Genomic DNA, 27,960 nt, shown 5'->3' with positions numbered 1-27,960 from the left:
TCAGCGGTCACCGAGAAGCAGAGCGCGACGATGGCTGACCGCAGACGACTGTTCAGGCCTACTCCGCTGACCAGGGTCGGCATGAATGGCAAGCCCTGGTAAGCGCCGTGGGTGCCGTGGGTACCGCGTGGGGGCGCCTGGAATCCGCTCTTGCCCCGGCTGGGCCGGAGCCGGGGCTGGGGTGGGGGGTGGCGGAGGGCCACTCGGAGCTTGGCTGCAGGCCGGCCTACCTTTCCTCTTCAAGGTCCCCAGCACATAAATGATTATAATATAAAATAACCAGCGCTCGAATCTGTTTATCGCAAAGGACACTTTTTCCCTGTTATCCTGACAACCCCCAGGGAATGCAGATTAACATACCAATCCCAGATGGGAACCTGATGGCCACAGAGTCCTCTGTGGAGCCTGGTTTAGCGTAGGCGCACCCTTCTCCGAGGCAGCCACCTGGACCCTGCGCCCCGCGGGAGCTCGGCTGCGCCTGGAGCCGTGCGCCACCGGGGGGCGAGCTGCGCCTGGGTTTGGGGACAGCCTGGTGTCCTAGGGCGGTCCGCTGCCATTCTGAGGGCGTGGTGTCTTAGCCACCAGGCAGAAGCCAGGGCTTTTTTCCTTTGCTGATTCCTTGAGTTTATGAGAATGGAATGCTACGCTCTTAGGGGCTGGGCGACGTGGGTAAAGATCCCCAAGTCTAGAATCGGAAAGGCTGGAGTCCAGGGCCAGTGCGCCCCTGACTTGCAAGGCGGCCTTAGGCGAGTTCGTTGCTCCTTCTGGGCTCAGTTTTAGCTGTGAAACAGAGGCAATCAGCCCTAGCCGGTTTGGCTTAGTGGATAGAGCCTCGGCCTGCAGACAATAGGGTCCCAGGTTCGATTCCGGTCAAGGGCATGTACCTGGGTTGCGGGCACATCCCCTGTGCAGGAGGCAGCTGATCTATGTTTCTCTCTCATCGATGTTTCTAACTCTCTATCTCTCTCCCTTCCTCTCTGTAAAAAAAATCAATAAAATATATTAAAAAAATAAAAGAGAGACAATCAGCTCCCATAAAATATATTAAAAAAATAAAACAGAGACAATCAGCACAATCAGTTGTATAGGATTGTTGTGAGGAGTAACCGATAGAGTACAGGTGAAGCAGTTACTTGAAAAATCAGACCGAGGCCTAAAACCAGGGCTACAGGCTTTATTAGAGGAGAAGCACCTGCCGGGCTGTCTCGCAAGGGGAGAACAGCAGCACGTGCAGGGGTGGGCAGCCTTTTGAGGGGTGGAATGGGAAGGGGTGGGGGGCTTAGTGTACTCGGCGCACACTGATTGGTGGCTTACTGCATTGTCCATAGAGGACAAGGGCTTAGGGTATTTGGCAGGTGTGGATTGGTAGTCCAATGTATAGTCCATATAAGGTACCTGGTTAGTCACTCAGGTATTTCTGGGCTGCAGGTACTCATACCCCGCCCACCAGTTGGGGGAAGGGAGGATCTATCATTACTGACACACGGTTTGCACTGGACACGTGGTAGCAATTATAAGCTCTTTGGGAATTCCCTTTATCGCCCATTTTCAAACTTTTTCCCTTCTTTCTTATTGACAAACCTTTTGTGTTGAAGTAATGATAGACTCACAAGAAGTTGCAAAAACAGTGCAGAGATCCCAAGTACCCTTCCCCCAGCTGCTTCTAGTGGTTCCTTCTTACATAACTATAATACAGTGGCAACGGGGGAAATCTACATTGACACAATGTATTAATTAGACTATAAACCTTACTCGGATTTTACCAGTTTTTACTTGCATTCCTGTGCGTATAGTTCTGTAAAATGTTGTCATATGTACACCTCAAGATACACAACTGTTTTCTCATCTCAAGGAATTAGTGCAGTGGTTCTCAACCTTCCTAATGCTGCGACCCATTTATACAGTTCCTCATGTTGTGGTGACCCCCAACCATAAAATTATTTTCGTTGCTACTTCATAACTATAATTTTGCTACTGTTATGAATCATAATGTAAATATCTGATATGCAGGATGTATTTTCATGGTTACAAATTGAACATAATTAAAGCATAGTGATTAATCACAAAAACAATATGTAATTATATATGTGTTTTCCGATGGTCTTAGGCGACCCCTGTGAAAGGGTCGTCCGACCCCCAAAGGGGTCGCAACCCACAGGTTGAGAACCACTGAATTAGTGGTTGCAAAAGGGTTGGGGGTGGGGAAAGGAATGATGATTTAAAGGAGTAGCGCAACTAAAGGGGCTCCCTTGGCAACCGTTAATTTGTTCTCCATATCTTTGATATTGTTCTTTTCAGGATGTCGATACATAAGATAATATAGGTTAAACGAGATGCCAAGGTCATCCAGCTAGTTAGTGGCAAGTTGTCACTGGGATCCAGGTTTTCCCACTGCACTGTCTCCCTTTAAACGGGTAGGAAGGAGCCCTCGAAGGGGCCGCCACTGTGAGTGTCCTTTACAAAGAGAATGAACAGATGGACTGTGGTGGCAGCGGTTGATAATCATGGATTAGAGTTACACATAGTGACATGAATAGGCCTTCATAAAATTGGGCTGGTAAACAAATAGCACCATTTATGTAAATTAAGAATACATGCACACGAAAGGGTAACACAGGCATTATAAGAATGTGTACAAACAAAAGGGTGCATTACAGATCCGCTAGAGTGATTCTGCTTCTGCAGGGGAGAGCGATGAGAGTGGGATACGGGGATTACATAGAATACGGAAAACAGGAGCGGGGCCGTACACAGACCAGTGACAACGGGCCATGAACTTAGGAGTGTGATTAACTCAGCCTTCTCCCACCCGGGTCCTTGTGGTTCCATATACTGAGCATGTTCTCTTTCAGGTGCAAAGAGAATTTGCCTTCCCGGTTTTCCACGAAACTTGAGAACAGGCAGTTACATCCCATCTTCAAGAGCACGCAACGGTGGGTGTTTGTGAAAAAGGGACTGGATGACTTCAGGTACGGCTGCCCTTCTTGTGAGAATATGATCACTCGGGGCCTTCCGGAGCACCCTGCCCCCCAGAGGTATAGCAGAGGTCCCCGACCTCCCCCCACAAAGAGGCCGAGCTACCTGCCCACGGGCGCAGCCCTGTGTTCCAGGCTCTCGGCAGCCCAGCAGGCCCGGAAGGCATTCCTGGAGGAAATCGAAGCCCAGCTGACCCGGCATCCCCTGGCTCGCTACCCCTACCTGGAGGAAAGCATGCCTCCGGAGGTGATGGCCTCTCCTCGGGTGTGGGAGGGCCTTCAGGAGGTGGGGGAGGGGGGACGTTAGAAAGAATTCTCCTTAGACAGCTGGGGCGTTCCCCCTGGGGGATGACAGCTTGTAAAGAGGAGAGGACGAGGAGTGTCTCCCAGGGTGAGAGTTTTCATGGGGCTTGGAGCAGCCTCCCTTCAGCAGCATTTCCCTTTGCTTCCAGTGAGGCTGCACAACTTATCACAGTCCAGCAGCTGGGACCATGAGACTTCTTTTCCCTGGACGGTTCTACCAGTCTACTTTGCCTGGGACTTTTTGGGGGGTGGAATGTGATGAGGGTGGTGGGATTGTTCAGTCTTACTCCTGTCACTTAAACCTGGTCTTGGGAGGTGTCCGTAAGTATTTACTAACTGATAGGTATAAGGCGTATGAGAACCAGAAAGGTCACAGGGAAAATTCACCAAATTGTCAGTCTAGGGGTGGGCGGCAGCTCTATAATCCTCAGCATGTGTCTCTAGTTTTTGTTGTTTTTTTAAAAAAATCTTCATTGGTTTTCATTGGATGTTGCATATTGGCATCTTAATTTAGAAAGTCCTAAACTACCACATTAGCATTTTTTAAAGTGTATCTTTATTGTTGAAAATATTACAGTTGTCCCCTTTGTTTGTTTGTGATTTTTCCCCCTCATTGACCGCCTCTACCCTGCACCCTCCAGGCCTTCACCACTCTATTGTCTCTAGTTCTTGTATCTCCAAAGGCTTCCACACCACCAGGCATGCGGGCTTTCAAACAGGAAGGGGTAAGGGGCAAAGGTTAAAGGGTACATGCCAGCTGACTGTTTTTTAATTAGACAAATACAGTTGACCCTTGGACAGGATCAAACTGCCCAGGTCCACTTATCCCGAGATTTTTCAATGAATAGAGTTGGCCCTTCCTAGCGATGGGTTTCGCTTGTGCAGATTCAACCAACTGCATATGGAAAACAGTATATGCACATTCCCAACCATGGACCTAAAATACTGTTTTTGATTTGCAGTTGATTGAATCCATGGATGCTTTGGGCTGACTACAGAGTCAGAAGTTCTATGTGGATTTTCGACAGTGCAGGGGTCGGCACCCCTTATCCCTGTGTTGTTCAGAGGTCAACTGTGAGAGCTTTTCAGTAAACAGCTCATTCGTCCAGATGCTCGGGAGTCTAGGAAATTGATTCTCTTGGTTGGCATTGCAGTGTTGAACACAATACAGAACAAGTGTTTTAGATTTGAAGCAAAAGAGCAGAATGGATATTGGGCGGGGAACTAGCAGTGCCTGCTGCTCCCACCCTGCAGTCTGTTCCTACACAGCGAGCACGACAGCTGTTCAGAAAGCCCCCTAGTGGCCCCTTCTCACTCAGAGGGAAGTCCTTGGCAGTGTCTTAGAGGCCCTGTGTGTTCTGCTCTCTGCCTACCTCTCTGCTGCTCCCCCTCCAACCTGGCCGCCTACCCCTCTGCTCTTACCCATGCAGCCACTCCGGCCCCTGCCTGCTCTGTCTGTAAATGTTACAAACATTTCCAATTCAGATCTCTGTTCCTGTGTCTGGAACACTTGCCTCGCATGTCTGCCTAGCTCAGTGGTGGGCAAACTCATTAGTCAACAGAGCCAAATATCAACAGTACAACGACTGAAATTTCTTTTGAGAGCCAAATTTTTTAAACTTAAACTATATAGGTAGGTATATTGTTATTAACTTAATTACGGTACTCCTAAGCTGGGCTTTGCTAAAAACATCCTCAATCTGAGGGGCCAACCTCAGTGAACGTACCCCCATTTCTTCTAACGCCACTTCTTCAAAATAGACTCGCCCAGGCTGAAAACCGACTTCTGCATATGGGCCACGAAGTTTCAATCGCACTGTATGTGTGCGTCCGCACGTGGTATTTTGTGGAAGAGCCACACTCAAGGGGCCAAAGAGCCACATGTGGCTCGTGAGCTGCGGTTTGCCGACCACTGGCCTAGCTCACTCCCTCACTTCTTTCAGATCTTTGCTGGAATGCCTCCTACTTAGACTGTATAAAATAACATTTCCCTTCCACCCTCATGCTCTAGTCCTTACCATGACCTATTATTCAACACTAGAGGCCCAGTGCATGAATTTGTGCACCAGTGGGGTCCCTCGGCCTTGGCCTGGGATTGGGCAAAAACTGGCTCTCCGACATCCCCTGAGGGGTCCCTGATTGCGAGAGGGCTCAGGCCTAGCCCAAGGGACCCCACCAGTGCATGATTGAGGCGAGGGAGGGACATGGGAGGTTGGCCAGCTGGGGAGGGACTTCAGGAGGGCTCCAGGGCGTGTCTGGCCCATCTTGCTCAGTCCCTATTGGCCGGACCCCAGCAACAAGCTAACCTACCAGTTGACTGTCTGGCCCCTGGTGGTCAGTGCATGTCATAGCGAGCTGTTGAGCGGCCTTAGCATATCATTAGCATATTACGCTTTGATTGGTTGAATGGCCGACCAGACAACTGGACACTTAGCATATTAGGCTTTTATTATATAGGATAGCACTTGTCCCCACTGGGCTCCTCACTAGATAAAAGCTCTGCAGGGCAGTGACTTTGTGTCTTCTACTGTGTACTACCAATACCTGACATATGGTAGACACTAAGTAAATATCTGTGCATACTGAATGAATGAATGGATGAATGATCCATGGCAGAGAAGTCTATAGTGAGGACACCTGGAATTTCTAACCAATTATTTTCCACCCAAGGCTTTCCTGCACTGCCTCCTGCAAGCCAGAGCTTCTGAGTCCTGGCAAACAGACTGTTTTCATATACCTTCAGATGGCTCATGGGATTGTGCCCTTATTTCCATGTTTGACCTCCCAACTAGGTGTGTTGGCTTTTTTTTTTTTTTTTTTTTTTGAGGCCAGATCTCTTTTTATGGTGCTGTGATGACCATCAGCAGCTCTAGATTTAAATTCTACCCAGAAAAGAAGAGCATTTATTTTTGCACAGGCTCAGCAAAATTCCATATCTTAATTCCTGTGAGTCCAACTTGGGTTATGTGCCCGTTAAAACCAGTGTGGGTTAGTCCAGATGGGACTGGCCTGCCTGTGAAGTGAGAATGGGGTCAGGCCAGTTCAGACCATTCAATCTGAGAGTGGAAAGAGAGATGGATCTCCAAAGAAAAATGTAGATACTGTCATTCATAGGAGGAAGAATGAATGCTGGACAGTCAAAAACCACAGACATTCTTTAGAAATACTCAGAGGGGCAGATGGGGACCTGGGCAGACCACTCCACCTAGAGGGGATGGAATTTTGGTCTACGGACTGTCTACCTAATGTCTAGGGCTGTGGTCGGCAAACTGCGGCTCGCGAGCCACATGCGGCTCTTTGGCCCCGTGAGTGTGGCTCTTCCTAAGCCTTAGGAGTACCGTAATTAAGTTAATTACAATGTACCTACCTATATAGTTTAAGTTTAAAAAATTTGGCTCTCAAAAGAAATTTCAATCATTGTACTGTTGATATTTGGCTCTGTTGACTAATGAGTTTGCCGACCACTGGTCTAGGGGATGGAGGTTCACCTAGCACCCAGCACAGGATCTGCACCCAAACCAGGGAATGCTCTGACTGATTAGAAAGGAAAAGCAAAGGGCCGTTCTCTTTTAGAATCAAGGGGCCCTCGTTCTCAGCACATTTTTCTTTCCACCAAAACTGTTTTCTCTGTGTAGCTCTTAAAAAGGGTGCTGCAAGTGCTGGATCCTGACAAGAAACTGGAGGACGCATGGGCTCATTGTGAGGGTGTTGAGAAAAAAACCAAGGAACCCACAAAACTGCTTGAAAAACGTCCCACCCGAGCCTCCCTGGGGCCGTAAGTATTGTTCTAAACCCCTCGCCTATTCCTGTCACCTGATGAAGCATTCTAGGAGTGTCCTTCTCAAAGCTCCTCATTTTTAGAATAATTTAGAGAAGCAAAAGTAACTAAGTTGCCAAGAAGGAGGGAAAGGAGCCTTGAGTCCTGCTCTAAACAGTGGTTTTTTAATTAATGGATGTTAATTAGCCAGCAATGGAGCAAACACCAGCGTGTCCACATGACTCAGTGAGAGCTGCTGGAGAAGAGATACACTGCAGACAGCCTGATTAATTGGCCCAAAATGGCTCATTGAGTTATTTATGGCAGAAGCCCTTTTAGTCACATGATTGGGACCAATAGTTAATTGGATAGCCACCCCCCCCCAAAAAAAAAGTTAATATAGGGAATTGTAAAAGATGACACTTAAGTACTTAAAGCACCTTATTTTACCCTAGAAGAGTGGTTCTCAACCTTCCTAATGCCGCGACCCTTTAATACAGTTCCTCATGTTGTGGTGACCACCAACCATAAAATTATTTTCGTTGCTACTTCATAACTGTAATTTTGCTACTGTTATGAATCGTCATGTAAATATCTGATATGCAGGATGTATTTAGGCGACCCTGTGAAAGGGTCGTTCGACCCCCAAAGGGGTCGCAACCCACAGGTTGAGAACCGCTGCCCTAGAACATAACTGCATTCACATTCTATCTTTTAGTATAAAGCCTTTTTTTGAGTATGGGTCTACTGCTTGGATTTCCAAGTCATCTTTTTTTTTGCATAAATCGCAGCAGTAATGACACCTTCATTGAATCTTTCTAAAGCACTGAGCTTAATTTCCATAGAAACAACTCTTGTTTTCCCAACTCATGTCATATTTAATTTAAAATGTAAATGCAATGAAATATGTATACTTGACATAAGTAGATGTGGGATATGCATTTGACTTTTGAAATTAACTGGTGTCACTTGCAGGCACAGAAGAGCACAGGTGTCCTAGGGAGAAGCCCATCCACGGCACCCAGACCACCGACAGGGCCCAGAACTATGGTCAGGGTGTTCGGAAGGGACATGTAGAGCTTTGCTAGTTGCACAAGTTACCTACCTGGAGTGAGAGAAAATGCACTGTATTAAATTATACATGTTTGTGAGGGTGAGACACAAGGTGACCGGAACTCTACTGTTCTGGCCCCTGAGTGTACCCCCTGGTAAATCTGGGAAGAACAACTAAGGACACTCATCTCAGCTCTGCCCTTTCACTGGGAAGCAAGGTCTCCTCTGTTTCTTCCTCCTTGAGGGAATCCCCCTGCTCAGGACAGGATTGGACAGTCTACCCATTTCTGGGTTTCAGTGAGCAAGTCCTCTTGGACCTAAACCCATGTCTTCCAATGTGGCTGCTGTCAGTAATAATTTGTATTATTTTTCAAGTTGCTCAGATCCTGGCTGGGGAAGAGGGAGCAGCGTTATGTGAAGGGATCCCCTTGGAGACTCCAACCTTGGGTCGGTGTGGCCCTGGGAGCATCTTTAAATTCTTGGCCCTCAGTGAGCCATTCGCTAGTTATTATGGTCTGTAAATTTATCTCAATTCTTAAAAAGAAGCCATTGAAGAGGGTATAATCAAGGATGAAGAGTGGCTGATTATGATCAGATTTATATTTTGAAATGACTATTCTGGCTGCAGTTTAGAGAATGGGTTAGGGATTAAGGATTGGGGATCCTAAGAGAAGATTCAGAGACACCAGTGAGGAGCCTTTTGCAGGAGTCCAGAGAAGACAGAACTAAAATCCATCAGACTTATTAATAGGCTAGGTTTTAGGGATGAGGGACAGAGGGGTCAAGGATGTCTCCTACTTGTCAAGATTGTCTGAGGCCGTGGCAGACTCCAAGCATAGCAATTTACGCTTTTACCTGGCGCATGTCTTAATAACTGGTACTCATAATCTTAAAAATCACCTTTTAATGGTAAAATGCCATATAAGCTTTAATTGTTATAACTAATCATGTCATTCTCTTTATGTTATTGATAATAGGAATGGAATCTTTGAAAAATTTAAATAGTGTGAGTTTGCAAGAAACTTGGAAATACTTGTTTTATGATCTGCTTTCCCCCATGATACCTTTTGAAATCCATTTGGATTCATGGTGGCTCATATTGTAGTGATCATATCTGATGATCCCATTGTCTTTAGTCCCAAGAAGACTCCTCTGTCGAAGAAGCCACGCCAATCGCTTTCTGAAGAGAAGCCCAGTGCAAAGGATTCGCTCCACAAAGATGGTCCTAATCCTTATGAAAACGTCCGCAAATCAGTGAGAGACTTCTGTGACTGGGCTGCTTCGATGGTACGTTAGTAGTAATACTTACAACTTTTAAAGTCACATTCAAAGTTACTTTTATTAAAAAACAGTGTTTGGCTATCGTCTAAGTCAAACAAAGTCATAGAGGAACCTTTATGACTCTGCCACCACTTATCATAGAAGTGTTTTCTACAGGTGACAAGCCTGGTTTTCAGTCCCTTATGACCAAGGTCTCATCTTTACCTCAGTTATGCTCCCTCGGGCCCCATCACATCACCTGCGGTGTTTTCTCCGTAGCATTAGCTTATACTTTCCTTCCATGCGTTATTGTTTACCTCACTGACTCTGCTTGCTATATTTCTGCTTCCTCATTATTTCACCCTGGTTTCAATGCTACTCCTCCCTTTATGTTCCTGACTCTATTTCATGGCTCCTCTCTATGAATGTCACCCCAACATCAGCTTCAGTTGCTAATGGCCTCATTCTCTCTGTGCTCCCCAATTTATATTTTCTAAAGTGGGATTGTGTTGAGTCTGTAGAGGAGGAAAATATAACTTTCCTTTTAGTCTTCTAAGTTCTCTCTGGGGCTCCTATAACAAAATTCAGATTAGCAAGAGAAAAATAAGCAGAAGTTAATTAACACGTATACATCATATATACATGGGCAATACCCAAGGAAAAATGAGTAACTCTCCCAGGTGGCTTAGAATTCAGGCTTAAATACCATCTTCAGCACAAGACAAAAGAAAGAAGTGTGTGGGGAACCAGTTATAAGGAGATGACCAGGAAAAGTAGGTAAACTAGAGTAAGGTTTGCTATGCAGACTTAAGTATGTGCCTTCTCCATTGATAAGCGTTTCTTATGATTTAGAGTCTTCCTTCTCTTCCTGGTACAGAGAGTGAGACACCCTTACAACTGGAGATTTCCCTATAAATGTAAATGTCTCTTACAAAAAAGTAACTTCTTATCCTGTTTCCAGTGCTTTTCCTGTTTGTCTGCTGAGTCTCAAGACCATCAACTCAAAACAGTTCTTATGCCAGAGGCATATTTTGGAGTGGCATATTCTGCTGCCCTTCAAATCTAAGCTATTTTTTAGCCACATCATAGGTCAAGGGTCAGCCTACCTATTAGCTACTCTTTATGTACCCATCTCCACTCCCACTGGCTGTGGCCCGGGGAAGGCAGCAGAAGGGGTTGTTCTGTGCACAAAATATGGGTGACTAAAACCACCTTCTTCAGCGGGAGCCCTGATGGAGCAGCTTCCCTTATGAGGGTCTGCGAGCAGAACAAACACTTTTCTAGACATGCCTGGAGAATACCTCTAGGGATGTCACTGCTCTAAAGGATTGGAGAAATTTCTTTGGTCAAACAGACTGACTTTTCCCCAGGCCCATTCATTCCCTCAGGGACTCACTGCTTCTTGCAGGTCCTAAATTCTCTCTTAAGGCAAAGTCCTCCAGGCCCCAAATACAGTTGACCTCCTTGAACAAGATGGTTTGAACTGTGCTGGCCCATTTATACGCAGATTAAAAAAAAAAATAAATGCCCATACTGTTTTCTAGCTATGGTTGGGAGTCCAGGTGTGGAGGGCTGACTTACACCGTTTTATAGAAGGGACTTGAGCATGGCAGGGGGTGGGATCGGCTGGGGAGTTGTGGGGTGTGTGAGGGGTGTGGCGGGAAGGTCCTAGAACAGTGCTGGCGAACCTTTTGAGTTCGGCGTGTCAGCATTTTGAAAAACCCTAACTTAACTCTGGTGCCGTGTCACATATAGAATTTTTTTTAATATTTGCAACCATAGTAAAACAAAGACTTATATTTTTGATATTTATTTTATATATTTAAATGCCATTTAACAAAGAAAAATCAACCAAAAAAATGAGTTCGCGTGTCAGAGGTTCGCCATCACTGTCTTAGAACCAACCCTCCTCTCCTCCCTGCAAATATCAAGGGTAGTTAGGTTTTTTGGGGAGTCAGGAGCTATATAGGATTTTCAATTGTGCTGGAGGTCAGCCCCCCTAAGCCCCCTTCCCTGTTGTTCAAGGGTCAATTATACTTCTTGTCTTCACTGAATGCTGACTGAGCATTTTCTCCTTCTCCAAACTACCTCTTCTCCAGCCATGGTCAAATGCCTCCCTTAGATTAAAGAAGAAAGCAAGGAGCATTTCACCATCTGTCCTTGACTTGTGCAATGTGATATTCTTCCAGGGAAGCTCGGGGATTGATGAAGAGTACATCATGAAGCAATTTGACATTAACTATGAGAGGGGAGTCAGCCATAATACGCTCCACCCGATGAAGCTCGGCGAGATTCCTGGGGAACTAAAGAAGGGAGACGGCCTCAAGAAACAGCAGGAGTCAGAATTTTTCCAGGAACTAGAGCCAGAACCTCAGGTAATTACAACAGGGGAGAAGACTGAAAATCAAATTTAAAGTTTTATTAAAATCTTAAATTCTGGTACTACAAGGGGCACCCATCTTTTTCAGTAGAATTCTTGAATTTTTTTAATGTTTAATAAATATTTGTTAAGTGAGTGAATATTTAATACATATAGCAAAGTCAGATATACAATCAAGGCATGTCAATTGGCATTATTGTTCATATCTGAAGAGTCGTTAGTATTCTATGTGTTTTCTAGGTTGAGATAATCTCTTTATGTGTTTTATATGTTCAAATCCTGTCAGTGGAAATATATATGAATGTTTATTATTGCAACAGTAAAATGCTGCAGTTAATGACCATGAATACTGTTGATTTTATGTCCAAAGAATTCTTGAGTTTTTAGGGGAGTCTAACTGACCACACACCATCATTCCTGATCGAGTGCTTGCCTGATCATTAATAACTTGCTTAGTTTCCCAATACCAATTTCCTGTGAAGGTAGAACAAGGTAATAGAGAGGGGAAATAACACACTACGTTCCAAAGGGAAGTACTGTGAGCCCCTAAGCACTTTTCCACTTTTTTACACAATGTGTTAATGCAAATATACACACAAGTCAAATGTGCCAATCCAACAAAGTGCCTAAATGGCACTTTGAGTGCCTAAATGGGAGTTGGGGTGGGGAGATAGTTCCTTTCTCTAAAAGTGAAGAACTATATATTATCTTTAGCTACTCTCTGTATTTTACACATCATTTTTTATACTATATTTCCAACATTGTGGACATATTAACCTTGTCCTTTACAATCTAACACAATCGACTGACCTATTTTTACATACACGATGTTTTCTATCCCTAACTCTATTGCATAAGGTTTATGAAAACTACGCAGTCCATCACTGATATAAACTCTTTAAATTATTCCATTTTCCTCTCATCTTTCTAAAGGGTAAAATGCAAACTGTTGCTGGAAAAATTATGTTCATCACGCCTGCGGCCTGAACCCCTGCTGATCCTGAATCTGGGCTGAATGAAATTGCTCAATTCCTTGTACTTATAAATAATTGCACAAACTCTTCTTTATAAACCACAGTGGTTATTGCCAAAATTGAACTTTTGACTGGCAGATGGAGGGTCACTGTGCAAAAGTTCAAAATCAATTTCCACATGGTCCTTCTGCTGGTGGTGAATTCTTTCAGCGTTCGTTTGTCTGAAAACAGCCTTAGTCTGCCTAGGTTTTTCAAGAGCTTTTTGTTGTTATATAATTCTCGGTTCCCAGTGTTGGTTTGGTGGTTTGTTTTCAGAACTTTAAAGCTGTCTCGTCACTGTCTTCTTGCTTGAGTTGTTTCCAGTGAGAAATCATCTGTCACCCTTACCTTTGTTTTTCTGGATATGTTTTATTCCTTGGCTGCTTTTAACATTTTCTCTTTGTTACTGTTTTTGAGTAATGTGATCATTATATACCTTGGTGTATATTTCTTGTAGCTGGGGTTTGCTGAGTCTCTTTGATCCATGGGTTTATAGTTTTCATCAATTTTGGAAAAAGTTTTACTGTTATTTCTTAAAAAACAGTTTTTGGTCTCTCAACCCAACTCCCAGTGAAGCATCCATCTTATATAAAAACTGCTGTTTGAAATTTTAACTCTGCTATTTCTGGCTTCTGTAAATGCTTGCTGGCTTAACTAATAAGGTAAATAAGACTACTCCCATTTCAGAGAGGCCATTAAACCTTCCCCAGATGAAGTTATCAGTGCTGGTGTCAGGCCAAGCCTTTGGTTGAGGTCTCAAAGCTCCAGCACATCGGGCCCTTTAAGAACTTGCAAAGGGAACCAGAAAAACCTCATATTTGGGAGACAAAGAAGGTAAAATGGTATAAATACAGGAAGCTTCCTGTGTGATTTCACCCAGAATTTGAGAGACATTTTCCTCTGGGCCCTCGCGTAATAATAATAAATGTAACTCCATCTCTCTAAGCGTTGCTTGCTTCTTCTCTGGTTTTCTGTAACACCAGGACTGTAATTACATGTTGTTAGACTGCATAAAGTTGTCTCATAGCTCATTGCTGCTCTGTTCAGTTTTTTATTATCTTTTCTCTCTGTTTCTATTGTTATATTTTTAAATTCTCTAATGTTTTTCCCTCCTGCTATGTCTAACCTGCTGTTAATCCTAGCCAATGTATTTTTCATCTCATACATTATAATTGTTATCTTAAGAAGTTCAACTTGGGTTTAAAAAATATATATATCTTCTGGCCTAGCCAGTGTGGCTCAGTGGTTGAGTGTTGACCTATGAACCAGGAGGTCACAGTTCAATTCTCGGTCAGGGCACATGAGGCAGCCAATCACTGATTCTCTCTCATCATTGATGTTTTTCTCTCTCTCTCTTCCTCTCCCTCTCCCTTCCTCTCTGAAATCAATAAAATTATATTTAAAAAAAATAAAAAAATATATATCTTCTGTGTCTCTACCTAATCTTTTGAGCTTACAGAATTATAATTCTTTTAATGTTCTTGTCTGCTAATTCTAACATATCTATTGGTTCTGTGTGAGTTGCTATTAAAGATGTCACTTCACTGTCTTCTTGGTTGAGTTGTTTCCAATGAGAAATCTTCTGTCATCCTTATCTTTGTTTTTTCTGCATATGTTTTACTCCTTGATATTTTCCTCATTGTGGATTATGTTTTCTTGCCTCTCCACATGCCTGGTGATATATGAGTAGATGAATTTTATCTTTTTGGGTGCTGGGCATTTTTGTGTTCTTATAAACTTGAGTTTTGTCTTAGGGCAGCAGTTCTCAACCTGTGGGTCACGACCCCTTTGGGGGTCAAACGACCCTTTCACAGGGGTCGCCTAAGACCATCGGAAAACACGTATATAATTACATATTGTTTTTGTGATTAATCACTATGCTTTAATTATGTTCAATTTGTAACAATGAAATTGGGGGTCACCACAACATGAGGAACTGTATTAAAGGGTCGCGGCATTAGGAAGGTTGAGAACCACTGTCTTAGGGTATAGTTAAAGTTACCTGGAAAAGTTTGATCCTTTGGGTCTTGCTTTTAAGATCTGTTGTGAAGGATCAAAGTAATGTTCAGTCTACGGCTGATTCCCTACTGCTGAGGCAGGACCCAGTGTCCTGTGAATCCGTAGATTCTCAGGAGGGAGTGGGCACTGTCCCTGCCCCATGCATGCTGGGCACTGTTCTCTCTAATCCTTTGGTTGCTTTCTTCCCGGACCTCTGGTAATTTCCTCCCACACATGCACAGAGAGACACTCTGTGCAAACCTCTGGAATTCCCTTTCTTTGCAGTCTGGACTGCAAACTGTAGCTGCCTTCATCTTCCTGGATTTTCAGTGCTGTCTCCTCAACTCGAAGTCCACTGGGCTCCTCCTGGGCTCTCCCTGCACTGTGGCCTGCAAACTATCCAGGCAGTGAGCCGTGTCAATTGTGGGGTTTATCTTGTTGGTTTCCTGCCTCTCAGGGATCATGGTGTTTTGTTATTTGATGTCCAGTGTCATAAACACATTTTTTAAAAAATACTGTGTCGGTTGTATATGTGTGTTTGTTTTTTTGTTTGTTTGTTGCAGGTGGGAAGGTAAATCTGTTTACCCTGTTCCAGATGGAAGTCTCCATGTGTATATTTTTTACCCCATGTTCTCTCAGGCGTGCGGTACTCTTTTCTTTGGTGTTCTTTAAGACTCTGAGCTTTCCCACTGCCTTACCTCTGCTCACAATATTCTCTCTGCCTGAACTACCCTCTTCCAATGTCTACATGCTTGTATCTCTCTTTGGGCACAGTTTACATGACAATTTGTTCCATGGGTTTTCTCCTGGTCCTTTGATTGACATTAATTTATTCTTACTGCTAATCTCTCACAGTCATCTGTGCCTCTTATGTGTCTCTATGAATGAATTACCCTAGTATATTCATTCACCCATTTGTTTATACATTCATTCAAAAAATATTCTTAGCATCTACTACTATGTGCCAAAAAGTGCTGGGAGCAAATGAAGGACTATCTCCTGCACTTAAGGAGCTTTGAGTCCAGTAGGATCAACAGGTAAATGATTAACTACAATGAAATGATGTCATGGTTTGTACAGGACAGAGGAAGTAATCAATTTCACCAAGCACAGTTAAGGCATCATAGAAGATACTATGTTTGTGCTGAGTCTTGAAAGAACACCAGTTACCCAAGAACATAACATAGTGTAGATTCAATAATTCTTCCTTCCCTTTTCCCTCTCTTTCCTTCCCTCCTTCCTTTAATTCAGTGGATCTCAACCAAGGGTGACTTTGCCCCCCAATCCCGGGATATTTGGCAATGTCTGGAGATGACATTTTTGGTTATCCCAATTTGGGGGGTGCTACAAAGAATTATCCAGCTCAAAATATCAATAATGCCCAAATTAAGGAATCGGACTTTAATTCAACAATTACTTATTGAGCACCTATTGTATCCTAAGTATTGTTCTAGATGCCAGGGGGATGTAGCACAGAACAATCTCAAAAGCTTGCATTTTAGAGGGTGAAAGGAGAGATAAACAATCAGAAAAATATATAGCATTTCAAATGGTGGTACGTGCTATTGAGAAACATGAGTCAGGGAAAAAAGACAGGACTATTGTGAGGTGGTTATAATTTTTAAACTGGGTGGTCAGGAAGTATACTACTGAGAAGATCGCATGAAATAGGTAAGGGAGTAAGTCGTGTGGGTGTGTTGAGTAAAAAGCATTATGGCAGAAGGGATAGTGAGTGCAAAGGCCCTGAGGCGAAAGCATGAAGGGAGTGCTCTAGAAACAGCCAGAAGATCAGTATGCTTGGAACGGAGGGATCACAATGCTAATGTAGATCTGAGGAGAGGGATTTCCCTCCCTCTGTCCTGTTCCATCCTCTCTGCTTTAGACAGGTGCATCTGGCTGGACCCTTGATGCCCCACACATTCCACCTCATAGTTTAAATATGAGTGAGAAGAGAGAAGGGCCGGATCTTTGTGTTTCTTGTATCTTTGTCGCTCCCAAGCATTAGACCCCGCCTCCCCTTTGTGATGAGACAATATGTGGTTATTGTATCCATAGTATCCAGCAGGAACCAACAGATGCACTACTGAGATATGGGAGAAAGAAAGGAATGGCATCTAGTTGTTTTCCTCTTTCTTCTTTTTTTAAAAAATATGTTTTTATTTCTTTCAAAGAGAGAAGAAGGGAGAGGGAGAGGGAGAGAGAGACGTTGATGTGAGAGAGAAACATTGATCACTTTCCTCCTGTGTGCACCCAACGGGGGATCCAACCTGAAACCTGGGCATGTGCCTGACCGGAATCAGGACAATGCTCAACCAACTGAGCCACAATGGCCAGGGCCCTTCTTTTTCTTCTAGTTAAAGAGGCAAGAGATGGGTGTTGGATAGCATCTTTACAAGGCTGAGCACAGTGTTGGGCTAGTAACTTATCATTTTGGTTGACTGAAGGTTGTTTAAAATCATTACCATTTGGTGAAATATGTGATTTTTACATGATTTCTAGCTGCTTTATATAATTCTCTCCTTTGATCTTCCCAACAACCCTATGTGTGGGTACTGCTATCTTAGTTTACAGATGAAGAATTTAAGTAACGTGCCCGTCGACTTTAATATCTGCTAAGTGGAGGAAGTTGGATTTGAAACCAGATATCTCTAAATCCAAAGACCATGCTTAACCACCACATTATTTTCTCAATCTCAAACTCTTCATGTTACCTTTGTAAATCAAAGCATACTGAAGCTTCATAAAATACTTTGGCAAGGATAAATCATAAATTCAAAATAAATTCAAAATTGCTTTCATAAGCTAAATTTTTATAAAAATGACCCCCCCCCCAAAAAAACAAAAACACCAAAAAAAAGCAACAAAAAAACAACACAACAACAACGAATGAAACTGTGAATTATGTTATTTTCCATAGAATACTTCTAAACCAAAGCACGTGAAGATGCGGTATGGATCCTGGTATCTGCACCCAAAACTGTGGAAAAGACAAAGAGCAAATGAACCTTTGATTGACCCCAAGGCCTTACACAAAGATGAGAATTTAGGAAAGGAGCAGAAGAAACAGGTATGTGTGTATGCTGTGGATCATCTGAACTAAACATTATCAGTGCAACTGCACCCTCATATTGTAGGGGAGTCTCTGATTAATGCAGAGGCTTCTGAAAGTCTCATAACTTATATAGGGAATCCAGCAATGAGAATGCCAAGTCATTAGACAGGGAATGTCTAATAAGCAAGACTGGAAATTTCCTGGCTTCATGGTGGACAGAAATATTGCCAAAGATGGGGCAACTACTCACTGTACTTCTACCATGCTTGGTCCAGGGTTCATGGATACTTTGGCTGTCCACAGGGTGTTGTGACCAGGTAGGACCACCTCAGTACTCAGAATGGATATAATGTCATGGATTCTCTTTGAGTAACACAATGTGAGGCCTATTTTAAAAAATTTTGTTTTTATCTGTAGTGAATGCATATTAAAGAATTTCAAAATTGCAATCAGGAAACTTCTTTTATGCAATTCAGCAGAGTTGCAGGAGCTGAGAGGAGAGGGATAAAGGCTGATATCACAAACAACAAAAATGTGCTCTAATTCTACTACAAATAAACTCTGCCTGCTGACCTCTTGTGTACAGGTATCTAATGGAAAGAAGATCCTCATTGCAGTCCTGAAAACTTGGAGATGTTGACACAACACTTGTGCAGGACTCCAATGAGAATATGTGTGAAACACTTCCCTTTTTCAATAGACCCCAAACTTCTCCCAGATCTCAATGTGAAAACACTTTGAAAAAGTAAAATGCTATACAAATTTGGCTACTCATTCATTCATAAATCAGTCATCAGCTGCCTCCTTTAGATTGGAGGAAGGATGGTCATTTTAATATTTTCTAGTACGGGGCATGAAATTCTTATTTTGAGATGTGAGATAATAATGTAAATAATAGGGTCGACCAAGATGGCGGCGTAGGTAAACACCGGAGACCGCTGCCGCAAACAACCATTTCAAAAATACAACTAAAAGACTGAACGGACATCACCCAGAACCACAGGAAGGCTGGCTGAAGAGAGACTCTACAACTAGAAGGAAAGAGAACAGCAAATCGAGGCTCAGAGGCGGCGCAGTGTGGAAAATACAAAGGTACCGAGGTGCGCGCGAAAGCGGGCTGGTGGCTGAGGGCGCGGTTGTCGTTTTCTGTCGGGACTGAGTCTCAGACTCTGGGCTCCAGATCCGGGCGAGTCTCTAGGGACCCAGACTCAAACGGGAGAAGCGGGATTACCCGGCATCAGTTGGAACCTGAGGGCAGCTTTCTCTCCGAGGTTTGCAGCGGCTGCCGGGGTTCTGAGAAGCAGAGCCTCTGGGAACGGGACTGAGCGTGGCCATAACTGCTCCCTCCGCCCGCCCTGTTGATCCCGCCCCGCCCAAAGCCTGCGCACAGCCATTTGCTGATCGCCTCAGGCAAAGGCTGGATTAGCGCCTCCCCAGAAGACAGAGTTTTCCGCACAGCTGATTACTATAGCCAGCCGGCCTGAGGGTCAAATCCCCCTAGTGTTAACTACAACAATTAAGGCTTGGCTAGAACAAGACTGCGCACAGAGACCACAAGGGGGTGCACCAAGAAAGCATAAAAGATGCGGAGACAAAAAAACATGACAGAAATGGAGGATATGGAGCTAAGAATCGCAATTTTGAGGGCTTGCCATAAATTTGTGCAGAACCTCACGAAAACTAATGAGACCCTCGATGCTACGATAAAGAAATTAGAAAGTAAGCATACACAGACTGAAATAAAGAATATTATACCCAATAGCAGACCAGAGGAGTACAATAATCAAACCAAAGATTCGACAAAAAACACCCAATTGGAAAAGCAAAATGAAAAAAGAATCCGAAAGTGTGAAGATAGTGTAAGGAGCCTCTGGGACAGCTTTAAGCGGTCTAATATCAGAGTCATTGGAGTGCCAGAAGATGAGAGACAGCAAGATATTGAAAACCTATTTCAAGAAATAATGGCAGAAAACTTCCCCCACCTGGTGAAAGAAATGGACTTACAGGTCCAAGAAGCGCAGAGAACCCCAAACAAAAGGAATCCAAAGAGGACCACACCAAGACACATCATCATTAAAATGCCAAGAGCAAAAGACAAAGAGAAAATCTTAAAAGCAGCAAGAGAAAGAGGCTCAATTACCTACAAGGGAATACCCATACGACTGTCAGCTGATTTCTCAACAGAAACTTTGCAGGCCAGAAGGGAATGGCAAGAAATTTTCAAAGTGCTGAATACCAAGAACCTACAACCAAGATTACTTTATCCAGCAAAGCTATCATTCAGAATTGAAGGTCAGATAAAGAGCTTCACAGATAAGGAAAAGCTAAAGGAGTTCATCACCGCCAAACCAGTATTATATGAAATGCTGAAAGGTATCCTTTAAGAAGAGGAAGAAGAAGAAAAAGGTAAAGATACAAATTATGAACAACAAACATGCATCTATCAACAAATGAATCTAAGAATCAAGTGAATAAATAACCTGATGTACAGAATGAACTGGTGATTATAATAGAATCAGGGACATAGAAAGGGAAGGGACTGACTATTCTTGGGGGAAAAAGGGGTGTGGGAGATGCGGGAAGTGACTGGACAAAAATCATGCACCTATGGATGAACACAGTGGGTGGGGAGTGAGGGTGGAGGGTGGGGTGGGAGCTGGAAGGAGGGGAGTTATGGGGGGAAAAAAGAGGAACAAATGTAATAATCTGAACAATAAAGATTTAATTAAAAAAAAAAAAAAAAAAAAATAATGTAAATAATATACAGCACTATTTCTTGGTGTATGTTTTTGGAGCTGCCTATCTAAACTTATGTGAATTTAACACATAACATAAAACTATTTCATTTGCATTTTTAAAATATAACAAACCAGTCTCAAATATTTTAAAAGAAAAAATAGTTACAAAAATTTTTGTTTAAATTATCTAGAAGTTCTCTTTTTAGAAATATATTCTTAAAGACTAAATGTTAAAAACAAATAATTTTCCAAAAATATTTTATTTTGACAGCAAAATCTAATAAAAGAAGTAATATATAAATTTTGGAAATATGGCTGATAGAACTATTACAGTAAAAGATGGTTTATCAGACAGTTTAGACACAAAAATGATTTAAAGCAACAGAGTCGTTCTATAATGATTTTTATAAGTCACAATTTTGTAATACCTGAAGATTGATTTACCTGTGTACCTGTGAATTGGGGGGCCACTTGGCTATGGCACCCCAATTCACAAGACACAGGGGCAGGGTTGTGCTAGTAAGGGACAGTCACTATGATGACATTGCTGTCTTTCTGGTAACATGAGTCTTGACTGCTACTGATTAAGTTTGTTTGGAAGGTGAAATGGTCTTAAAGAACTGAATTACAATGATATAATCTTACATACCCAATTTTTAAACTCAGATAAATGAAAGGAAAGACCAAATGAATGCATGAATACTCCAAAGATACTGGGACTGGATCAAGTCTTTTTTGATAACCATGCCTTTTGGAGTTAAGATCTAAAAATTGTGAATATACTGTTGAATAAGAAAAACACTTCTGTTTCTTCCTCTACCACTCTCAACTCTAGTCACCAAATGTGTTAGGTTTCCCCCCTCCCCCCCACACACACCAAGAAATTCTCTGATTCCCTGAACATCAGCTGGGTGTCCTACAATTTAATGTAATATTGACATTATCTATCTGGAGATAAAGTCAGATCTCACAAGTTAAGGGCTCAGTCCCATGAGACTGCCCTCATTTCAGATGTGCTTCTGACCAACTGGCTAAATACATCGCAGGTTCCCACAGCCCCCTCCTCAGAGTCGATCATCTGCTAGAGCAGCTCACAGAACTCGGGAAAACAGTTTATGTATCAGATTACCATCTATATATATAAAAGGCTATATATATACATATATATATAGTTCCCTTTTACTTTGGTCCCATTAAGGCCAACCCCAAGGCAGGTGCATCAGCAGGGAGACAACACATCTGACAGCAGAAACCAAACTGGCAGAAGAAAAAGAGAAAATGCCAAATCCTATCTCTTGGCTCCTGTCTGAGGAAACGCATCTTAGCTCTTTCTTCCAGGGGCCTGAGTCCTGGTGTTTTGATTCTGTCAGGGTGCTGAAGCCTTCCCATGAACAACTGAGCCCCTCAGCAGGTCTTGTGAATGTAACCTACACACCTGAGGTATTTTATAAAGAGTCAAATGATTCTAATCATTCGAAGTGTCTCCTCAGGAGTTCAACCAGGAGAATGGGAGTTCGATCGCTTGCTATGATGTGCACTGACCACCAGGGGGAGGTGCAGAACATGGCAGGCGACCAGCAGCTGTGGCGGGGTGCACAGGTGGCAAGGGGAAAGGAGGCAGGGAGGCAGGGAACCATGTGGTGGCAGTGAGGGAAGAAGGAGGCAGGGAAGCAGGGAACCATGTGGTGGCAGCAAGGGAAGGAGGAGGCAGGGAGGTGGGGGAACTGCGCAGTGGTGGCATGCGGGTGGGGACACGGGGAACCTGATTGGCCCTGATCGCTGGCCAGGCCTAGGGACCCTACCCATGCACGAATTTTGTGCAACAGGCCTCTAGTCTACACTAATAAAAGACAAAGATGCTAATTGACCATACCTTCGCTACACCCCAAGCCATGCCAACCAGCCAATCAGAGTGACTATATGCAAATTAACCAACCAAAATGGTGGCCGACAGCCATGGAGCTGGAGCAAGCAGGAGGCTTGGTTGCCGGGGCAATGGAGGAAGCCAAGCTTCTCGCCTTCCCTGAGCCGGCTGTGGCCTCCACTCATGGAAACAAAGTTTCAATTATAGAAGATAAATAAATCCCAGATACCTGCTTCCAGCCAGCCTCCACTGGGAGCTTGGGTGGCTGGGGACCGTGGCCAGCCTGAAAACAGCCATCAGCCCCTCACCCAGGATGGCCACACCCTCATGGGGTGAGGGTCCCACTGGGGGGCTTGGCCAGCCTGCAAACTGCTATCAGCCACTCACCCAGACTGGCCAGGAACCCCAGCAGGACCCTCTCACCCTGAAGGGGGTGTGGCCAGCCTGAAAATGGCCCTTAGCTCCTCACCCAGGCTGGCCAGGCACCCGAGTGGGGACCCCCAAACTGAAGGTGCTGTGGCCAGCCTGCAAACAGCCATCAGCCACTCACCCAGGCTGGTCAGGTACCCCAGGGGGAGCCCCTACCCTGAAGGGGCTGTGGCCAGCCTGAAAACAGCTATCAGCCCCTCACCCAGGATGGCCAGGCACTCATATATAATAAAAGGGTAATATGCAAATTGACCCTAACAGCAGAACGACTGGGAATGACTGGTCACTATGACACACACTGACCACCAGGGGGCAGATGCTCAATGCAGGAGCTTCCCCCTGGTGGTCAGTGCGCTCCCACAGGGGGAGCACTGCTCAGCCACAAGCCAAGCTGACAGCTGCCAGTACAGTGGTGGTGGTGGGAGCCTCTCCCGCCTCCTCAGCAGCTCTAAGGATGTCTGACTGCAGCTTAGGCCTGCTCTCCGCTGGCAAGTGGACATCCCCCAAGAGCTCCCGGGCTGCCAGAGGGATGTCTGACTGCCAGCTTAGGCCCAATGCCCCAGGGAGCGGGCCTAAGCCAGCAGGTGGTCATCCCCCAAGGGGTCCCAGACTGTGAGAGGGCACAGGCCTGGCTGAGGGACCCCCCCCGCCCCCCCAGCAGGACCCTCTCACCCTGAAGGGAGTGTGGCCAGCCTGAAAATGGCCCTTAGCTCCTCACCCAGGCTGGCCAGACACCCCAGTGGGGACCCCCACACTGAAGGTGCTGTGGCCAGCCTGCAAACAGGCTGCATGTGCCATGCAAACTCTGACTGCTACTAAAACACTCTGAATTCTCTAGGAAGTGTTTACGTTTCCTTTGCTTCTTTGCTTCCATATCTAAGGACAAAGAGCTGTGGCTTGTATCAGGACCAAATGGGGTTGGCATTGACAATATCACATTGTGCACCGATCCTCTAGTTTTATTATAAAAGGGCACACTCAGGAGCAGCCACATGGAAGAGATACATAGGACAAGGGATGTAGGAAGGGGCGGGCATGGAGTTTCTATGCCCTCTCTAGGTGTGCCACACTCCCAGAACCTCCACATGCTTACCAACCTGGAAGCTCTCTCAACCTCATCCTTCTGGGGTTTTATTGAGGTTTCATTACACAGGCATGATTGATGGTTGGCCATTGGGAAGTGGAACTGAACGTGTCAACCCTCTCTTCACATGGCTGGTTCTTCTGGCAACCAGCCCCCTTCATAGGACTACCTATGGGCTCACCAAAAGTCACCTCAGGAATATAAACTCCCCTGTATTGAAAGGGGTTCGTTATGAATAACAAAAGGCTCTCCTTTCACCTTTGTGGCTCTTATCACTTGGGAAATCCAAGGGATTTGGGGGGCTTTCTGCCAGTTATAGGAAGAAAAGCAAATATATACTTAAATTAAATTTATTGGGGTGACATTAGTTAATAAAATTTTATAGGTTTCAAAATATAATTCTATAATACATAATCTTGTATTGCCTTGTGTTTACTACCCAAAGTCAAGTCTCCTTCCATCACCGTATATTTGACCCCTGTTGCCTGTTCTATGAATTTTTGTTTGTTTTCTCATGTTTATTCACTTGTTGCTTTCAGTTTTATAGCCCACATATGAGTGAAATCATATGGTTCATGACTTTTTCTTCCTGGCTTATTTCATTTAGCATGATATACTGAAGATATACCCATGTTGTCCCAAATGGCAGTATTTCATCTTTTCTTATGGCTGAGTAGTATCCCATTATATATGTACCACATCTTCCTTATCCAACCATTTATTGGTTGTTTCCATGTCTTGGCCACTGTGAATAATGCTGCATTGAACATAGGGCTACATATATCTTTGTGAATAATGTAAACCATAGTATCACAATTGTTATTCTTAAGTTGGTTAGATTCCAGACAGTTTAGGTCAATAATTGTCTAATTGCTAAAATGTATGAGTTATCCTTAATATAAGGGTTAGAAAAGGGGTAGGGAAAGGAGAGAAAGTTGTACATCTTTTGAAAGCCTTTGTATTCTTTAACTTGTGAATGTAACCTACATACCTGAGGTATTGTATAAAGAGTCAGATGCTTCTAATTAGGACAAGTATGAAATCAAGCTTCTGACTGCTGGTGGTTAATTTAAAATGTGAACTTTCTTTTAGGAGGAGGAGTTTGCAAAACTTCATGGACCAGCTGCCTTTAAGGATTTCATTCTAAGGAAGGGCCACAGGATGCCAAGTGTGAGTAAAGGGTCATTTCAGAAAGACCTGCTGAGGGGCTCAGTTGCTCATGGGAAGGCTTCAGCACCCTGACAGAATCAAAACACCAGGACTCAGGCCCCTGGAAGAAAGAGCTAAGATGCTTTTCCTCAGACAGGAGCCAAGAGATAGGATTTGGCATTTTCTCTTTTTCTTCTGCCAGTTTGGTTTCCGCTGTCAGATGTGTTGTCTCCCTGCTGATGCACCTGCCTTGGGGTTGGCCTTAACGGGACCAAAGTAAAAGGGAACCATGTACAGGGCATGTGCCATGCAAACTCTGACTGCTACTAAAACACTCTGAATTCTCTAGGAAGTGTTTACGTTTCCTTTGCTTCTTTGCTTCCATATCTAAGGACAAAGAGCTGTGGCTTGTATCAGGACCAAATGGGGTTGGCATTGACAATATCACATTGTCGGCCTCACGTGGAAACAGACCAGAGCAAAAATTCTCCTGGGGCCCACCAAGGCCTTCTGTCTCTTCCCCATTTTCTCTTTTGCCTGTCTAGTTTCCCCTCCCTTAACTTGCAAAGCTGGCCCAGCTGCCTCCCACATGGAGCAGCCCCCCCCTGGAAGACTCCGTAACGGGTGGAGTGGGAGGTTGGACCATTTAGCAGGAAGTTCTGCACCAGCCCAGCCAGAGGCAGAGCTAGCAATAAGCCATGTGTTTGCCGGTGTCCTCTGTGTGCACAGCCCACAGAGGCTTCGCGGCCATGTAGCCAAGATGGTCGAAGTTCCTGGAAATGGGACACAGAATTTCTTTTTTCCCAAGAGTTAACAATAGCTTATACTTACTGACAAATAAATATATTTACCAGGCTCAGGTACAGACTGATTTCAAAGTTAAGTCAGGCAAGGTGAGGGGAGGTCTAGAAGATGAGGTAGAGATGGGGCTGAAAGACTCCATTACATAGCTAGGATGAAATTTCTCCTCTAGCTTTCAGCATCAATGATATATATTTAATATACTTATATACATTTATGCACTTATAATAACCTATCTAGTCTGTATATAAGGTTACAATAGTATATATATATGACATATAAAATATGCTTATATAGTTACATAATTATATGATTATATATTTAGATAATATATGTAAGTATACTTAAGCATAAGTATAATTATGTGATATATAAATGTATCTCTCTCTATATATATATTCCTCTTGCCATGACTATGTATCTATGTAGATGTATATTTACATATATATATCTATATATACACTCTATAATCTTTATTTGCTCTTGATGTTGTAATGATTTGATACAGGGGGGTCCGCGGGGGTGAGGCCGAACGGAGTCCTAACGAAGCATGCCCGACTCCGGGGACGGTTCAGTGACGCAAATCCAACTTTATTGTGTGAGTGCAGCAGTATATATAACATTCCAGACCAATCAGAAGTTTACAACATCCATAGGGCAACCAATAGTAGGAAAGACCAGGGTACTATGTAGGGGCTCCAGGGGGTCTTCTCAGGCGGGCGATGCCACTTCCTGGTGTGCCGAGGAAGCTTGTATAGGCGGAGTGTGCTCACGCCATTGCATCTGCCGCAGCACTGAGATAAATCTCCTGAGCTCTTCCCACAATGATTCATAGTTCTATCTTAACATTCTTAGTGGCAAAACATTTTTTTTCCATTCTGATTTGTCCCCTGTTGGCTTCATCCATTCTGTATATGAACATTTAGCACAATTTTGGGCAAAAGGAAGCATGCCTGACACTCTGGCTATACTCTTTTAGCTGCAGTAACTAAAGAGAGATGACATTCCTGGCTACATCTGAGTCCTCTGAGAACACCTGTCACTCAAGCCTTTTCTTCTTACGTGCTATATTCTCTACTTTATCAATAAGATTTTGACTAAAAGAGAGAAGGGAATCTATTGAAGTTTATATATATATATATATATACGCATACATATAAATATATACACAGACACACACACACATACACACACATACAAACTGTCATTACTTATTTAAACTTAGGTATGAAAATTCATTCTTTTAACTCCTATAATGTCTGTGTACACTGTGTATAACATACAGATTCACATATGTTATATGAGCACACATACTTACTAGTGTATATACATTCCAGTACCTGCTGCTGGGTTATCTGTTCTATGCATTACCCAAGCTTCATTAAGTCTGCTACACAGATAAGAGCCAGGCCTTCAATAGCAGGGATGAGCAGCACAAGGCTATGCTGAGCTGGGGTGGGCTGGGCTGGGCTGGCTTGGGCACCAAAGAAATGTAAATTAGCTCTAAGTATTTCTGATGTTGTGCAGCTACTTTCCAAAGCCCACCATCTATCACTGTCTAATTATCACCATGAGATTTTGAGTACTATGAGGATATATGTTATAGAGTGTGAAATTGTAAATTTGGGTATATGGTTGTGGTTTTTGGCAGGACTGTACAATTTTTATTTGCCAATCTAAGTTTTTCTCATTCTTTTCTTCTTCTTCTTCTTTTTCTTCTTTTTTTTTTTTTAGTTCCTGGAGAATATAAATACCAAGAAGGAATGTGATTGCGATTGTAAAAAGACTCCTAGAAAATAACAGAGAAGAGTTTAGGAAGATGATTAGACAGATTTTATTGACTATATAGTATTTGGCTATTTTTCTCTCTCATTGAATAGATGCAAAATTTATGATGAGTGTCCCACCATGGATGTACAACTTTGGCTTAAAGGTATCCATACATTTTATACCTGATGCTTATGAACATTTCACAGTGGCCTTCTGCTTTCGTTAATCAATATTTTATATATTTTTGCCAACTGTGAGATCAATAGTCATATATAGTCTTCTTACATATTTGTAGCATTGTAAATTTAACATAGTTATATCAATTATGGGTAAA

At 43.6% G+C, this 27,960-nt stretch overlaps 1 protein-coding gene across 5 annotated transcripts; it reads left to right on the top strand.

Annotated features, from left to right (window-relative positions):
• Positions 1-27,960, top strand: FAM47E (family with sequence similarity 47 member E). 5 transcript variants are annotated; one of them, XR_011468451.1, is made up of 9 exons: positions 3-98; positions 2,853-3,222; positions 6,914-7,053; positions 9,225-9,375; positions 11,538-11,723; positions 17,657-17,806; positions 24,999-25,076; positions 26,365-26,454; positions 27,591-27,960. XR_011468451.1 is itself a non-coding variant. In XM_070394578.1 (9 exons), exons 1-9 carry the CDS (start codon positions 31-33, stop codon positions 27,654-27,656), a joined length of 1,068 nt encoding a protein of 355 aa, XP_070250679.1. In that variant the 5' UTR covers positions 4-30; the 3' UTR covers positions 27,657-27,960. The 5 variants fall into 5 exon arrangements, 4 of the variants coding, with proteins under 4 accessions (XP_070250688.1, XP_070250670.1, XP_070250657.1 ...); XM_070394578.1 differs by lacking the exon at positions 26,365-26,454 and having other exon boundaries at positions 4-98; positions 2,853-2,969; positions 3,111-3,222; XM_070394556.1 differs by lacking the exon at positions 26,365-26,454.

Source organism: Myotis yumanensis, unplaced genomic scaffold (genome assembly GCF_028538775.1).
Source record: "Myotis yumanensis isolate MYYU_CA2020_CCGP unplaced genomic scaffold, mMyoYum1.0.hap1 SCAF_1, whole genome shotgun sequence".
NCBI lineage: Eukaryota > Metazoa > Chordata > Mammalia > Chiroptera > Vespertilionidae > Myotis > Myotis yumanensis.
Note: the sequence above shows the minus strand (reverse complement) of the source record. Positions and strands in the feature narration are given on the sequence as shown.